The sequence below is a fragment of the Schistocerca gregaria genome, chromosome 7, assembly GCF_023897955.1.
Source record: "Schistocerca gregaria isolate iqSchGreg1 chromosome 7, iqSchGreg1.2, whole genome shotgun sequence".
In the NCBI taxonomy this organism is placed as follows: Eukaryota; Metazoa; Arthropoda; class Insecta; order Orthoptera; family Acrididae; genus Schistocerca; species Schistocerca gregaria.
The window spans coordinates 322,535,576-322,551,506 of NC_064926.1; the positions used below are offsets into that span (position 1 = coordinate 322,535,576).

Here is a 15,931-nt window from a genome sequence, read left to right on the forward strand (position 1 = left end):
TCTCTTTCACTTCACATTATTTAAAGTGTTTCTGGCACATAAGTAATTGATGTACCTTCAAGAGCAATACATACTAAAAAATGTCCACACACCAAATTTTATTTTTCATATTCATTTCAGTTCTTTGAGAGACTACAATTTTTTTAAAAAAATAATGACCACAGATAGTATAATTATTCACCCAAGAAAGAAGTACAAGTTATTGAGCAATTTCTTCCTCTCGAGCTTCCAAAATTTCACACTCACTCAACTAAGCGACATATTTGTAGCAGAATTACAGCAAACTGGGAAACCTAATGAGTACTTGCATGAAATTATATCAATGTGATTGTGCTGGCTTTGTAATTCACAATAGCAGCTTTAATATTCACTAATGTTTCTTTCAAAATAATTTTAGCAACTGACGACAGAAGGCAGCACCAGTCACAGAGTGTGATACGATACATTGTTCTCATACGAAATGAGTCCAGTTTTCGAGTGACAGATCAGATGGCTTGCACATTGAGAAAGTCATGGCTTGACCTATACTCAGGCGAGGTCTTTTTAACACAAAATTGTGGATAGAGCTATGATCAGGCTTGGTCTACAAAGTGTTAATAGTCTATTAGGTTGGAACACTGGTGGTGTTCGACTCAATCCAAAGCTGGTTCCCTGGCTCTGATTGTGGGATGACTTTTTTCATCAACAGCTGCACTGCTTCTAAAGCTGGCTGTAGGACTCTAGGATAGATGCACCATTGCACTTCAGGTCTTACTATCGCCTAACTCTGTATGATCAGTTGAGAAATAACCAGTTAACTATTTAGTGCCCAGCTCACTCTGGAAAGTGGATCCAGATGGGAAAGTGAATGAATGTCAATTCCCAATGATGTGACTCACTCGACATTAAAGGAATTTGTGGATCAATATGTAGTTGGCACAGTACAATGGCTGAGAAGCTTGGAGTAAAATTTGCCATGCTTTGAAGGTCCCCTTGATAACTCTCAGCTTGCTGAGGATTAAGGTAGCCTACTGACCCATATCTCAGGTTTCCAAAATCTGATTTAACAATTGCAATCTTAGGTCTGTACTCCAAAGTCAAGTTTGTCCCCTGTGTTTGCTCCTTTAGCTAATGTGTCAGTGAGTTCATTTTACAGAATACCGACATAACGCAGTGTCCACATTAATGTTAGAGTGTTTCTGGAGCCATGGAGGTCAACTAACGGAACTTGGATGTCGGCAACCAAAAATTTTCTGGAGCAGCACTGAGATAAGCTGTGTAAGCAGCTCATGGAACTGCTTTAAACCAAGTCCTTTGTAGAGAGAATTTTAAGGTATTGTAAGATATGGTAAGCACCTTCGCAGTCAATACACTGCCTGTAATTTGCGTGTAACACTTGTCATGTTTCCTTGGGCGTTCAAAAGCATAACCAACTCTGTCACTGACTTTTGATCCAACTGTGTAAATGGATGTCAAATTGGGATAGTCATGAAGAACCGAATATAAAATGTGCTTGACAATAGTGGGGTCAGCATTTTCCTTATGGCCATGGAAGAGGTCCACCCAAATCAAGTAACTGGGTACACATCATGAGGAGTGCTGAGAGGGTACTCAATGAACACAGACAAAAGAGTCAACTAACAGGGATAGGCAGGCATCTCACAATGTGACTGCACCAGGAGTTGCTGGCACCTGACCCTCAGAGGTGGTATACCAGATTCCACCAAGAGGCCATCTAGAGTGCTAATATGGAAAACTCAAGGCTGCACATCACTGAGGTGGACACGGTCTAACAAGCTCAGTACTGATAATACTGTTGACCCATAGGTAACACATCCGTAGTACAGGCGGGATAAAATCAAGCTTTTTAGAATCTCAGAACTGTATGGTGCGTGCCCCTGAGAAATCTGTGTGTTAAGTATCCCTGTGCAATATGCCTTGAGCTGGCATACATGGGGTAACAATGTTGACTTATTGTCAAATAAAATGCCTGAAAGTTTGAACCTCTAAATGACTTCAAGTAAATGGTTGCTGACAAAGTTCTGGGTGGTGATGCACAGTCCCTAGTTTATAAAAGCACATCACCTGAGTTTTCATGATAGAAAACTGATATTCAAGATTCAGGTCGAGTCAGATATTTTTTGTGTGACTCTCTGAAGTTTGCATTTTGCCAAGGACAATGATGTAGATCTGCAATACAGACACAAGTTATCCATATACAGTCATGGCGGGACATGGGTCCCACTGCAGTCAAGATACCACAACTGTGATGGCATAGAAGGTTACACTCAGAAATGATCTATGAGGAACGCTAGTTTCCTGTACATATTGGGTTCTGAGGATTGAACCTATCCTGACCCGTAAGATTTGGAGGAATAGGAAATGGTTAAGCACCCACCAGAGACAAACACTGTGATCAGGCATTGGTGATGTATGGAAGCAATGTGCTCTGCTGATTCCAGTCAAATCATTTGGGGGTGCCCAAAACCCATTTCAAAGTTGTGCAAATGCACTCTGGCTTCCCAGCACAAACAATTGCTGAGTGATTATTCTTTCAAATAATTTACACAGGCTATCCATTAGAGAGCTTGGTTGATAATTAGTAAAAATTTGAGTGTATTTTCATAGTTTCAGGATAGAAATAATAATATCCTCCCATCATCTGGATGGAAATTCCCTTCCTGCCAAATGTGATCTGTGTGTTTTATGCTGTCATTGCCAAGATGTTTAAGCATTTAGTTGTGGATTGTATCAGTTTCAAGAGCTGTGTCTCAACACACTGGTGAAACACTGTGAATTCCCATTCACTAAATGGAACATTCTATGATTCAAAGCCTTGGATGAGGATGGATAAGTAGTTTCAACCCACCAGGCATTTTCAGGTCAGGAAATAAGGATGGTAGTTACCGCATGTGGAAAATTTGGCAAAGTGCACCACAAAACATTCATGAGTGCCTGTGGGATCAGTACAGATACCACCACTGAGGGAGATGCCTGCATCTATTGTGAATGGTTGGTGGCTGCAAATGTTGCAGAGTTCGGTCCATACATGAGATGATGGGTTGAAGCCTCTTACAGAAGATACATGATGTTCCTAACACTCTTGTTTTCTCTTTTATTTAAAAAAAAAAATTAAAACCCCTGCCTGAGGCTGAAGTCTCTTGAATACTATTAAATTTTCAGTAGACATCTGGTATTCATGTTATGGATGTCCCTTTTGACACTCTGGATAGCTGGAGCCTTTTCTTCAGACAACCATGGCATGGGTTTCTGGCAGGGAGGTCCCGAAGTATAGGGTATTGCTGCCTCTGCAGCACAAATAATTTGTCAATACTATCTAAAACCACCCTTTGCATATCCTTCTCTTGACTGGCTTCAAAAGTTACTTTGGAGGTGAAAGCTAACCGGTTGGCTTTCTGAAGTGGCCAACATCATGCATATACCATTGATAAGTTATTTGAGAAAAAAAAAAGGTGACAGGAAACTGCTCGCAATCACAGAGGTCACAATGGACATCCCACTGGATTAAGGGGAAGATGCTCAGCTGCAGACTGTGATTTCTATGGCTGAATATGTTCCATGCTGTACTGCAATGTGTTGCAGCTCTAGTGTTATGTAGGCAGACATCCACTTGTGAAATTAATAGCTCTATTATATTGCCCCTACTAGATGCATTTTTGGTGCCACACACAAGATTATGGACACTGAAGTCCACTAGTACCAGTAGCCAGTAGAAGGAAGGGTGGAGGCATCTGCTCTACTAGCTCCTGACATGGACAGACCTATCTGGTTGTAGATGAATATTACACACAGTTACCCTAAGTGACTGGTGAACATGAATAGCCACAACTTCTAAAACAGTGTTTACAACTTCTAATGCAGTGTTCAGTGGCACCTGTTCACTGAAAACAACAGAGTTATGAGTGAGCAGACTCCTCCTCCACATTACCTCCCGATGTTAATGAAATTTTTGCTACAGGATTCGTAATTTTTAAGTTGGGAATTGGGTTTCTGTGAACTGTGTCTGCTGGCGACACACCAACTGCAGAGTAAGTGGCTACAGCTGCCCAAGTTCAGCCAGGTGGCAATGGTTAACTGTCACAATTCCACTGAAGGAACATCAGATTGGGATCTGAGAAAGCAGTAAAGGGTAAACAGGAATGACAATGTGCTGATAACTCATACTCCACTCAATGGTATTCCTATGTTCAACCTTAGGGGGATGGAGGCTGGATTGACCGGAGCAGCAGAATTCAGTTTGAGTTTCTATTTTTCCTTCTTGTCCTTTTGATTTTTGCAAAGATTTTCTTGCTTTGACTTTTGAGACAGGAGAGGACTATTCTTTTCTATGACATGCAGCCTTTTGCTCCTTCCGCCACTGGTCTGTTTCATTGTAAGAGGGAGCACTTCAGTAGTAGTTGTCCTCGTTCCCTGGTTATGTTGGAGAGGGCTGCTGCTTCTTGAGCTGTGCCATTGGTGTGTTACCACTACAGCTGTGGGTTTTGGGGGGGGGGGGGGGGGGGCAAGGAAACTGATGTCCCCTACCCTAACTGAAAAACTGGCATCAACATGTGTCTGGGGCTAGGAGTTTCTTAGCATCTAGATAACACAGATGGTCAATTTTTTATATTCCTGGATTTTTTCTCCCTCTTGTAAACTGAACATTTTGGTGATGAGGGGATGATGATGTGGGCAATTCACACTTGTAGGATGTTGTTTGCAAGGTCTGCCCTTGTGTTTTCCCCATCTACATGCCCAGCAAGTAATCTCATTAGTACAGTGAGAGAACATGTATCCAAATCCCTAGCACCTGACTCAACTCGTAGGAGGAAGAAAACAGGATCTGAGATCACATCTATAAACCATGGCCTTCAATTATTCAAATAAAACATTTCCATTAAAGGCTAGGATAGAAGCTCCAGTGTCCACCATATTATCCTTAGGTCCTCTCTGAATGCTAGTACCACACCACTATGTTAGTGTGAAGTTCTTCAAATCTTGTGTCAGGTCCCAATGGAAGATGACACCTCTAACTCTGTTGAGTTTGTTATGAGGATAGATGATAACTGGTGTATAAACAAAATTGTCACATGTCAGAAGTGCCCATGATTGGATCACAGTCAAAGTTTTGATTCAAAGAGATACATTTCCCAATTTCTGCATTGCAGGAACTTCTCTGAACCTATCCTCAATATTTTCAATGAAAAACAGTGGGTTTATTGTCATGAAACATTCTAATTCAATTCTGGAGCACACCAAGAACTGCGTGAATCCTGTTTACTGTGTGCAAGAGATGGCCTTCTTGGCAAGGCCACCAGTACAATGAGTTTGAAATGTTTCATTGCAGCTCGCCCTTCCTGATGCCACTCACCCCATCTTGGTGTTCTCCCCGTGTGCATCACACCACCATGACAAAGCTGTTGCATAGTGTCTTGGTGCCCCAGACTGGGCAACACCTACTCCTCAGCATATAGCAGGTTACAGCTTGGTTATCAGCGATGTGAGCCTAGGGGATTACAGCTGTAATGGTATTTGATGACACCCCACCCCCACAAAAAAACCATTGGCTGCCATGCTGGATTTCTGATGCAAAAATAATTTCTACCTCCCACAGTTCTGTGAAATTTAGGAAAGGTGAGGTCACACCCTACAAGGGGACCAAAAGTAATTAAACCCAAAAGGTTGTGAAATGAGCTAAGATTGAGAGGTGTCCTAATAATAGTAGAGTTGTCAATGTAAAATGTTGACTAGGTATGAGACTCCATTTAGCCACCTCTAACAGAAGGCGGGGAATTGCAGTGTGTCCATTATAGCCCGCAACCCAAAAGGTGGGATTTCAAAATACAGAAGAGCTCTATTGCTCAGTTCTTTCTGAAGCTTCATTCTGACATTACATGTCTTGTTCTACTCTTCAGTTCTCAACTATGGAAGTGAGGAAAAAATTGAACTACTGGCATTTCTGACTCAAAAATAATCTGACAAATTTCACCAAAGAAAATTGTAAAACATGACAACAAAACTGAAATTTCATTGAGATATACTTCAGTACATGATAATTTAAGGGTGGAATAGATGAAATAGATCCCCTATTCACTTAGACAAGCATGGAAAAGTATAGACCATACTGAGTGATTTAAACACTTCGACACCTCAAAAGTCGCAGCTGTTTGTTTATGTTCAGAAGAGCAATGCGTAATGTACACAATTAAATCAACAAGCTGTCAAGTGTGTCAAAGTGTGGTATGCACCGAATAATTTGTCAAGTATTAGCTGTTAATTCATGTATGAAGAGGAACCCAAAAGTAAAGAGAATTTCTCTCTGCCAGTTGGTAGAACATTAGCTCTGAAGTCTCCTTCAACACACCATTTTTGTATCACTTGCCAGAGCAGCATTTGTCTGCAAATAGTATTGTGGTCAGTGTGACTGTTTCTGCAAACGCTGTTCTAATGTGTTCAATAATTTTTCACATACTGACATGCCAACATTGGGTTCTGTTTCCAGTTAGGGAAATCAACAGCAGAAACTACTTTAATGCTTTCGAGGAAGCTTGGAGTCAGGCTATTGAAGATGAATCAAGACTGAAACGTTCCTCGACTTCCAGAATAGACAAAAACTTTGAAAAAATCATGCTTGATCATTGCAGAACAATTGATTGATGGAAATGACAGGGATATCTTACAGCCCATGCCAGTGAATTCTGACTGAAGGTCTGAAGACAAAACATGTTGCAGCAACCTTTGTTCTGTGTACTCTTTCTGATGCTCAGAGAGCCAATCATTCATGCATGTGCTGAGAACTGAAGCCACAAAACCACAGACAAAAATTGATATGATGTTTGATGCAAAAGTTATCACTGCTGACAAATCGTGGTGTGATGGATAGAACCCACAAACTAAGCAACAATCCTGCCAGTGGGCGGATTCATCATCAAGAAAGCAAAGCAGGTGAGATCCCTTGTGAAGACAATGTTGGTTGGTTTTGTTCAACATCAAAGCGAAACGTCCACCATTAATTCATTCCACCTCCTCAGGGGACACCACCTTAACGTAGCACTGTCCGTGCGGGTGAAGTGGTCTGTGTGCTCTGGATCCAGAGGGCTATGCCTGCGGTAGCGTAGCTACCAGCAGGGTCACCCCTGCCAGACAGGTTGAAGGGGTGGAGCCAGAACAAGTGTGTCCCTCAAGGACCAAATGAAAACCAGTCTCCTATCCTTTTCCCATCCCTAGCCCATCCTTTTTATTTTCCTTCCCATTTCCCCTACATAACCAATGAAGGCAGTTAAACCATGCATAGGGGTGTGGAGGAAATGACAAGCCCATATACCAAACATCAACCAAACTGTCAGTGCCTCGGCGATAAGGTTGCAGCCCCACCAAGGCAATCCGAAGTGGTGGGCCAATCACCCGCCCTTCTTAAATAACCTGATTACTGAAACCGAGATGAGAATACAAAACCGGATGGATAAACTGGTACTGACCTTTGGCATGAAAAGGAATAAGAAAATTGGCTTTTGGAATATAAAAACCTTGAGGGAGAGTAGCAAGCTGAAACAAGTGAAGATGGCTTTGGATTGGAACCCTCAAGGAGTTAGAAAATGTGGTCATGCCAGACAGACATGGAAAAGGATGATTGAGAGAGAAGCTGCAGAGGATGGGAAAAACCTGGAGTGAAGTGAAGAGACTTGCTAGAAATCGTACCAGGCCCTATGTTTCAGAAGGAACGACAGGGACTAAGCAAGCAATTCATTCCACAGAGCACCACAGCTAATTGGCTTTTGCATCACAACACTACTGTTTTCACACAGAACCTTTTGGCCAAAACCCAACTGAAAATGGCTTTTCCCCCACCCTCCTCACCTTACATGGTCTCCAGTGACTTTCCTTTATTAAGAAGAATAAAAATAAACCCAATGAAGATGCATTCTCAAGACAACAAATGCTGCTGGAGGCACTAAATAGTATAACTTACACTAATGTTAAAAATGCTAGGATAAGTGTATTATGTCTTATGGACAATATTTTGGTGTTTTAAGTTTTAAAAATGTTCCATCAATACATAGAATTACACAGTTCTCATTATTTTTGGGTTTTCCCTCACATCCAGAGACTTCATGGGCCACTGGTTTTAGAATTATGACATTGTTATTTTTAAAGCAATCTGTAAATGAAATATATCTGTCTTAAGATAGAACTCCCATCCCCAAACAACATACAATTTTTATAAAATAAAAATTGTTTCTGCATTTTATTTAAATATTTTTGATATACATACCTTTAATGTGACGGATGCAATGTAACTTGTATTGGGAAGTATTTCAATAGGTTCTTTGAACATTACTCTGAAAGTCGAACTGGATCCATCTGAACTAAAACTGGTAGTATTAGTGCCCAGAAGATCACCAGAACCAGTATGTATTATCTGTATATTAACACTGTATTCTGTTGGATTACGAATTGAGCCATAAAGACCAAATCCAACAACAAATATTTGACGATCAACTGTGAACCTGGAAAAATGTACAGAATTATAATTTCAGTGAACTGCTCATATATCAAAAGGTAGTGACATAAGAAAAACATCTTGTTGCTCAAAACACTAAATGCAATAGTAACATTGTGTAATGGGGTTTAAGGCATGACTAACACATTTTTATCTGTGGAGAACGTAAGAGCACATTCCGCCTCATTCACAGTGATGTACCAGACAGAGATAAAGAGCAGGCGAGGGGGAGGAGAGGGGAGTCGGCGCAGAGGGGGGGAGGGGAGCCGGCGCATGGGAGCCGGCGCATGGGAGCCGGGGGAGGGGAGGGGAGGGCAGGGGAGTCGGGGGCGGGGAGGGCAGGGCAGGGAAGTCGGGGGAGGGGAGTCGGGGGAGGGGAGGGCAGGGCAGGGAAGTCGGGGGAGGGGAGGGCAGGGGAGTCTGGGGAGGGGAGGGCAGGGGAGTCTGGGGAGGGGAGGGCAGGGGAGTCTGGGGAGGGGAGGGCAGGGGAGTCTGGGGAGGGGAGGGCAGGGGAGTCTGGGGAGGGGAGGGCAGGGGAGTCTGGGGAGGGGAGGGCAGGGGAGTCTGGGGAGGGGAGGGCAGGGGAGTCTGGGGAGGGGAGGGCAGGGGAGTCTGGGGAGGGGAGGGCAGGGGAGTCTGGGGAGGGGAGGGCAGGGGAGTCTGGGGAGGGGAGGGCAGGGGAGTCTGGGGAGGGGAGGGCAGGGGGGTCTGGGGAGGGGAGGGCAGGGGGGTCTGGGGAGGGGAGGGCAGGGGGGTCTGGGGAGGGGAGGGCAGGGGGGTCGGGGGAGGGGAGGGCAGGGGAGTCTGGGGAGGGGAGGGCAGGGGAGTCTGGGGAGGGGAGGGCAGGGGAGTCTGGGGAGGGGAGGGCAGGGGAGTCTGGGGAGGGGAGGGCAGGGGAGTCTGGGGAGGGGAGGGCAGGGGAGTCTGGGGAGGGGAGGGCAGGGGAGTCTGGGGAGGGGAGGGCAGGGGAGTCTGGGGAGGGGAGGGCAGGGGAGTCTGGGGAGGGGAGGGCAGGGGAGTCTGGGGAGGGGAGGGCAGGGGAGTCTGGGGAGGGGAGGGCAGGGGAGTCGGGGAAGGGGAGGGCAGGGGAGTCGGGGGAGGGGAGGGCAGGGGAGTCGGGGGAGGGGAGGGCAGGGGAGTCGGGGGAGGGGAGGGCAGGGGAGTCGGGGGAGGGGAGGGCAGGGGAGTCGGGGGAGGGGAGGGCAGGGGAGTCGGGGGAGGGGAGGGCAGGGGAGTCGGGGGAGGGGAGGGCAGGGGAGTCGGGGGAGGGGAGGGCAGGGGAGTCGGGGGAGGGGAGGGCAGGGGAGTCGGGGGAGGGGAGGGCAGGGGAGTCGGGGGAGGGGAGGGCAGGGGAGTCGGGGGAGGGGAGGGCACGGGAGTCGGGGGAGGGGAGGGCACGGGAGTCGGGGGAGGGGAGGGCAGGGGAGTCGGGGGAGGGGAGGGGAGTCAGAGTAGGGGAGGGGAGGGGAGTCAGAGTAGGGGAGGGGAGGGTAGTCAGAGTAGGGGAGGGGAGGGTAGTCAGAGCAGGGGAGGGGAGGTGAGTCAGAGCAGGGGAGGGGCTGGGAGGTTTTGACATAGTCTCTTTTTAGCCTTATACACTTCGTCCAATGCTGTTCTCATTTGTTGATCCCTTCCAAATAAGCTATAAGTTACTACAATCATCTCCTCGTTTGAATAAAACCTTTGTCCCACCAGCCATTGCTTCAAATTGCGGAACAAGTAGTAGTCCGAGGGAGCCAAGTCTGGAAAATAGGGAGATGTGAAATGAGTTGGAATCCTATTTCCATTAATTCTGTGACCACAACTGCTGAGATGTGTGCTGGTGCATTGTCGTGATAGAAAAGGACTTTTTTGTGGTTCAATCTCCGGGGTTTTTCTTGCAGCTCAGTTTTCAAACGGTCCAATAACAATGAATAATATGCACCTGCAATAGTTACACCTTTTCCAGATAGTCGATGAGGATTATCTCTTGCAAATCCCAAAAGAAAGTTGCCATAACCTTTCCAGCTGAATGAATGGTCTTCACCTTTTTTTGTGCAGATTCTCCCTTGGTAACCCATTGTTTAGATTTTGTTTGGTCTCAGGAGTATAGTAATGTATCCATGTTTCATCCACAGTGACGAAACAATGCTTGAAGTCCTACAGATTCTTCCTGAACAGCTGCAAACCATGCTTGCAATACTTCACATGATTCCATTTTTGGTCAAGCGTGAGCAATTGCAGAATCCTTCTTGTGGATAGCTTTCTCATTTCCAAATGTTTATGCAAAATATTATGCACCAATTCATTCGACACGCCCACAGCACTAGCAATCCCACACACCCTGACACTTCTGTCATCCATCACCATATCATGGATTTTATCAATGATTTCTAAAGTTGTAATCTTCACATGGCATCCAGAACGTTCAGCATCACATGTGCCCTTATGGCCACTCTGAAAATTTTGAAATCTCTTATAAACTGTTGTATTCAACGATGCAGGGTCAGCGTGATGTTTATCAAGCTTCTCTTTAGTCTCCTAAGGCGTTTTGCCTTTCATAAAGTAATGTTTAATCACCACACAAAATTCTTTATCGACCATTTTTTGAGAATCACTTGCCTTCCTTGATTCACACGAATGCCAAAACAATGAAATAGACCAATATGGCTGAAACTTGGTGTGCATTCCTTGTCCCACCAATATGGCTGAAACTTGGTGTGCATTCCTTTCAAAGATACTATTAATTGAACATGACCTCGATATAAGCCGGTGGTGCCATCTCTTGGACTTTGCACAGACTTATCGAACGCCCCTTGTAATGCACAATTTATTCATTTTTCTGTGGTTTAGAACATAATATGAAAACTCAGAAGTAAGTCAGCAATAAAGATCACTTGGGGACTAAAATCAACCTGATAGCCAAGGAAGCAGAAACAGAGACTAATAACACACAAACGTGAATAATGGAAACAACAGCAAGGCTTACAATTGGAGAAGTGGAAAGTGCCATATAGGCAAATACATTATGAACCAAGCAGAAACCACTGTTGCATAAAGAGGAAAGAATGCAATGAAAAAGTAAATGTTACTGAGGATTTTTCCACTTCTCAAGCTCAATGATCCATCCCAAGACAAACTAGCTGACCATCGCATATTGAAGTTATTGTTAAGTCAAGAAAGTTTGATGTGAATATTATAGGAGAGTGTTCAGTGATGATACCTGATATAAAGTAATTACCACAAGATCTCTCTCTAATTTAGCAGGCAGACTTCAAAGTATTAAAATAAGGAGGAAAATGGAACTAGGAAGCCATTCAAGCTCACTCCTAAAATGTCTAACAACACACAATCTGATGTCCAGAAATGAGTGACGGTCAGCCAAAGCAGAGTCACTGCGCGGTCAGTTTGAATACAAGGCCTTTCTGTTATAAACAGGAGCAAAGCAACGAAGAGTAAGAAGTTAACAAAGGTAAAGAATTGGAAAGATAAAACCCTTACAGTAGCAATTTTATCCAGTTAACAACCTAAGAAATACTCAAGAAAACTGCGACATCTCCATACAATATGTGGCGTTTGTTTGTGTGAAGCAAAACGAGACACTCAGAATTTTGAGACCTGAGGTGAAATATGAACCTAAATTTAACACAACAGAAAAATAATGATCTTAATGGTAAAAGTAACAATACCAGTAGTAATAATAATAATTTCTTCTTTTAACTGTCAAGTCTAGCGGATCAGAGTAGTCCAAAAAGTCTAAGGCCACCATGCATGAACAATCCAGCAAGCCAAATACTACTCTGCCAAACCAAATTTTGCTGTGTGTAAGGAAACACATGGACTTTGGTGGCTCAGCCAGTCCAGTTGATTTCCGGCAGGTTCAAAAACTCTGCACCTTTCTAGTGTGAAAAAATCTGCTGCAGTGAGGTAAGGCAGTTCACCTAAGATTCCCTCACACATGGCACGTTCTTGCTCGCTGTGATGCCATTTGGCAAATTTGAAGTCATGTCTGGCAATCTACAGTAGTGATGTCCAGTGGAAGCACAAACTTACGTTTTTTTTGGCAATTTCATTTTAGGCCATATTTTTTAAGTCACTAGTAATTTTGTATAGGTTTCTGAATGAAGGGAATACTAGAACATTTTATGTTTTTGGCACTTGTTTTCTACCAAGGTTGTAATTTCAATTTTTTGTTGTTTATTAGTTGTGATAAAGTACACAGTCATTTATGGATGGTAAGTAACTGTTATTTGTGGTCACATATTTTATTAATGTACTTTAATCTACAAGATGTACTTGTGCCTAGGCCATGTTTATTTAAGTGCTGGTCTCGCTTATATTTGCTGCTCGTTAGATGTTATGAAACGGAAGGAGCAGGCAAGAAACAGACACAACCATTCACATGATTTGATTTAATACTGCCTTGATTGGAACAGTGTCCTACAAATAGCCATGTGATTTAAATAAAATTAAATTTATTAAAATTTGACAATATTTTGGAGAAGTGAAATTCTGAATTGCAATTTGTTCCTGGTTTCATGGGGTAGCTAGCAGAGTTTCTGTTTCCTGCTGTGTCAATGTCTAATCTTTCTCCTGTCCATTTCTGTCATAAGCAGCAATAATGGTCATCATAATCACAAATACTGGTTCCGTAGTAGTTTACCTTTTTTTTAGGCGTGTTACATATAAATTTAGTATTCAGAGACCTATTTTTTCTTGATTGCCAGATTTACAAATGTTTTGTACTCAATGTGTCTTGCAACTTTCAAATGGTTCACAAACAGTCTTATAGAAGATACATAAAAATAACGTATGGCAATATTATGAAAAGTTGCAGATAGAAACAACAAAACGACTTTCAAACAAAGCTTTTTCTGCCCTGAATTTTCCATTGTTTAAAAAATAATACACGATATGTGCTATATAGGTGATACGTTACAGAAGTTGGCATATGTTTATAAGCAGAAATGTTTCAGGAAGAAGAGGAAGAAGAAGATCATGAAGAATCAAAAACGTAACAAACAATGCAATAACAAACTTCCTGGCAGATTAAAACCTTATGCCAGACCAAGATTCGAACTCGGGTCCTTTACCTCTCATGGACAAATGCTCTACCGGAAGCATACTCTGCTGCAGAGTGAAAATCTCATTCTGGAAACATCTCCCATGCTGTGGCTAAGCCATGTCTGTGCAATAACCTTTCTTTTAGGTGTGCTGGCCTTTCAGTTTCAGCACGAGAGCTTCTGTGAAGTTTAGAAGGTAAGAGATGAGGTACTGATGGAAGTACAGCTGTGAGGACGGGTCGTAAGTTGCGCTTGGGTAGCTCAATCAGTAGTGCACTTGCCTGCAAAAGGCAAAGGTTCTGAGTCCAAGTCTCGATCTTCCAGGAAGTTTTGTGTCAGTGCACACTCCACTGCAAAGTGGAAAGCTCATTCTAGAATACAGTAACAGTCCTCGAACCAGTGAAACTGAAACCATAAACGCTATTAATGAGAAAACAAAAAAGAACAATGCTTCTACAAGCAGACAAAGGAAACGCTGTCATACTAAACAGAAAACAAGAATACATTAATAAAACATTAGAACTTCTAGTGAGAACAAAATGAAATGTACTGGCAAGAAACACCAATAGACAGATTTCAGCACTTATTTAAAAAGCTTCAAACAAGACTGGCACCCAATTCAACAAAACTGTTAAGCAATGATGTGTAACAAAGATGGGTTCACTCCTAAATTATGAGCACAAATAAGAGAGAGAGAGAGAGAGAGGAAAAAACATACTGACCAAGTCTCTCTCTCTCTCTCTCTCTCTCTCTCTCTCTCTCTCTCTCTCTCTCTCTCTCTCTCTCTCTCTCTCTCTCGCTCACACACACATTTGTTTCAGTGTGCATAATTTATGAGTAGGGGGTTAATGGACAAGTGATGCCATTTTGCAGCATGCGGTAAGTTGGAAATTTGGGTCGGTCACGGGCAGTGTTCAGATGGCTGAAGTGGTTAAGTCAACTGCTCATGAGAAAGGGTAAACCTAGGTTTGAGTGCCAGTGTGACACAAATTTTCAACTGTCATCAACGCATTTCCAAAATGCCCTGTGTGACTGGAAGCCACTGTTTCCCAACCACCGTTTCCCATTCCTTTATTTCGTATACAAAATTATGTTTGTGACAAACAATAAACAATCAAAAGTTCAACAGACTTTATTCATCAAATAAAAGACATAAAAACACAGAAAATTCTAAATTATTTTCTTTAGACATTACCAAACAATCCATGTCTCAGTCAATGAAACTATTCACAACACTGAAAAAAACTTTTGTGGGAGGGCCAAGCTAGATGAATTTGGAGGCAGGGCCAAGGTAGATGAATTTATCTCACTACTTAAACTTAGTTGATTTTATTTTTACCACCCAATGAATGCAACAGATAAGACAAAGAACTTACAATCGGAAACTATCTTGCTGGCACTCTAGCAAATATATTCCTTGACAAAATTGAAAATGCTATCTTGAACAGCCACGCAGAAAGGTACAATTGTATACAGTACTACTGAAGATATGTTGATAACACTAGTCACAATAAGTGGAACTAAACAAGAAAGATACACATTCAGTTTGTAATTCAGTTACCTACACTCCAAATCACGTTCGCAATAGAACACGAGAGCAACAAAATATATTTCCTAGAGCTAGAAACACACAAAGAAAATTCAGCAAATACCTTCAACATTTTCAAAAAAGCTATAATTGCACATACAGTTACAAACCACTTAGCTGTTTGTAGATGACAATCTGTAGATTGTGTAGAAGATTTAAAGCTACCAGCACAAACAACCAACCATGTCAGGCATCTATATAAATGTATACATCCACTTCATTTCCAAATCTATTATGAAACTAGTACCTTTACACATATCACAAATAAACAACACAGAATGCCTCAATTCAGTGATACATGTCTCAATTCTGTGCTGAATGCAAATGAATGTAAGATATTTGTCAACCATTGCTCATTTCACCAATGTAAATATTTTGAACCAAAAGTTTCCTTAGAGGTTAACATGTGGCAACGAAGAAAGTAAACTAATAAACTCACTGACGATAGTGCAAAAAGTTCTTAAACATATTTGGGTGAAAACAAAACTACAAAACTGTCTCTTTCATGAAGCAGAATTCCTCCTCATTTTTTCTTAGCTAGCACAGAAGTAAGAATTGCAGCAGTCATAAGATAATCATTTCTATGCCAGGTCCTTTCTTCGCAGCTCTTCAACAAATTCCACAATATATCAATCAAATTTCAGAAAACTATACTTAACCCTTTCACTGCTGTGGATGTATACGCATATCCTGCTCTGGCATTTCCCAGGTGCTGTGGAAGTGTATATGCGTGCCGTTTGGGATTTCCTACTGTACAACTGACAGTGGTATGCACCCTGAGCCACTGTCCACTCAATGCTGTGGATGACTTACATCCATATC

General features: G+C 42.7%; 1 protein-coding gene across 2 annotated transcripts in view; it reads right to left on the reverse strand.

Moving 5' to 3' along the window:
- The window catches only part of LOC126281414 (BTB/POZ domain-containing protein 2-like), a 74,492-nt gene that overhangs the window by 7,413 nt on the left and 51,148 nt on the right, over nt 1-15,931 (reverse strand). For both annotated transcript variants that reach the window (XM_049980350.1, XM_049980351.1), the window contains exon 6: nt 8,252-8,486. In XM_049980350.1, coding sequence (XP_049836307.1) covers nt 8,252-8,486 — 235 coding nt within the window. The remainder of the gene's footprint in view (nt 1-8,251; nt 8,487-15,931) is intronic.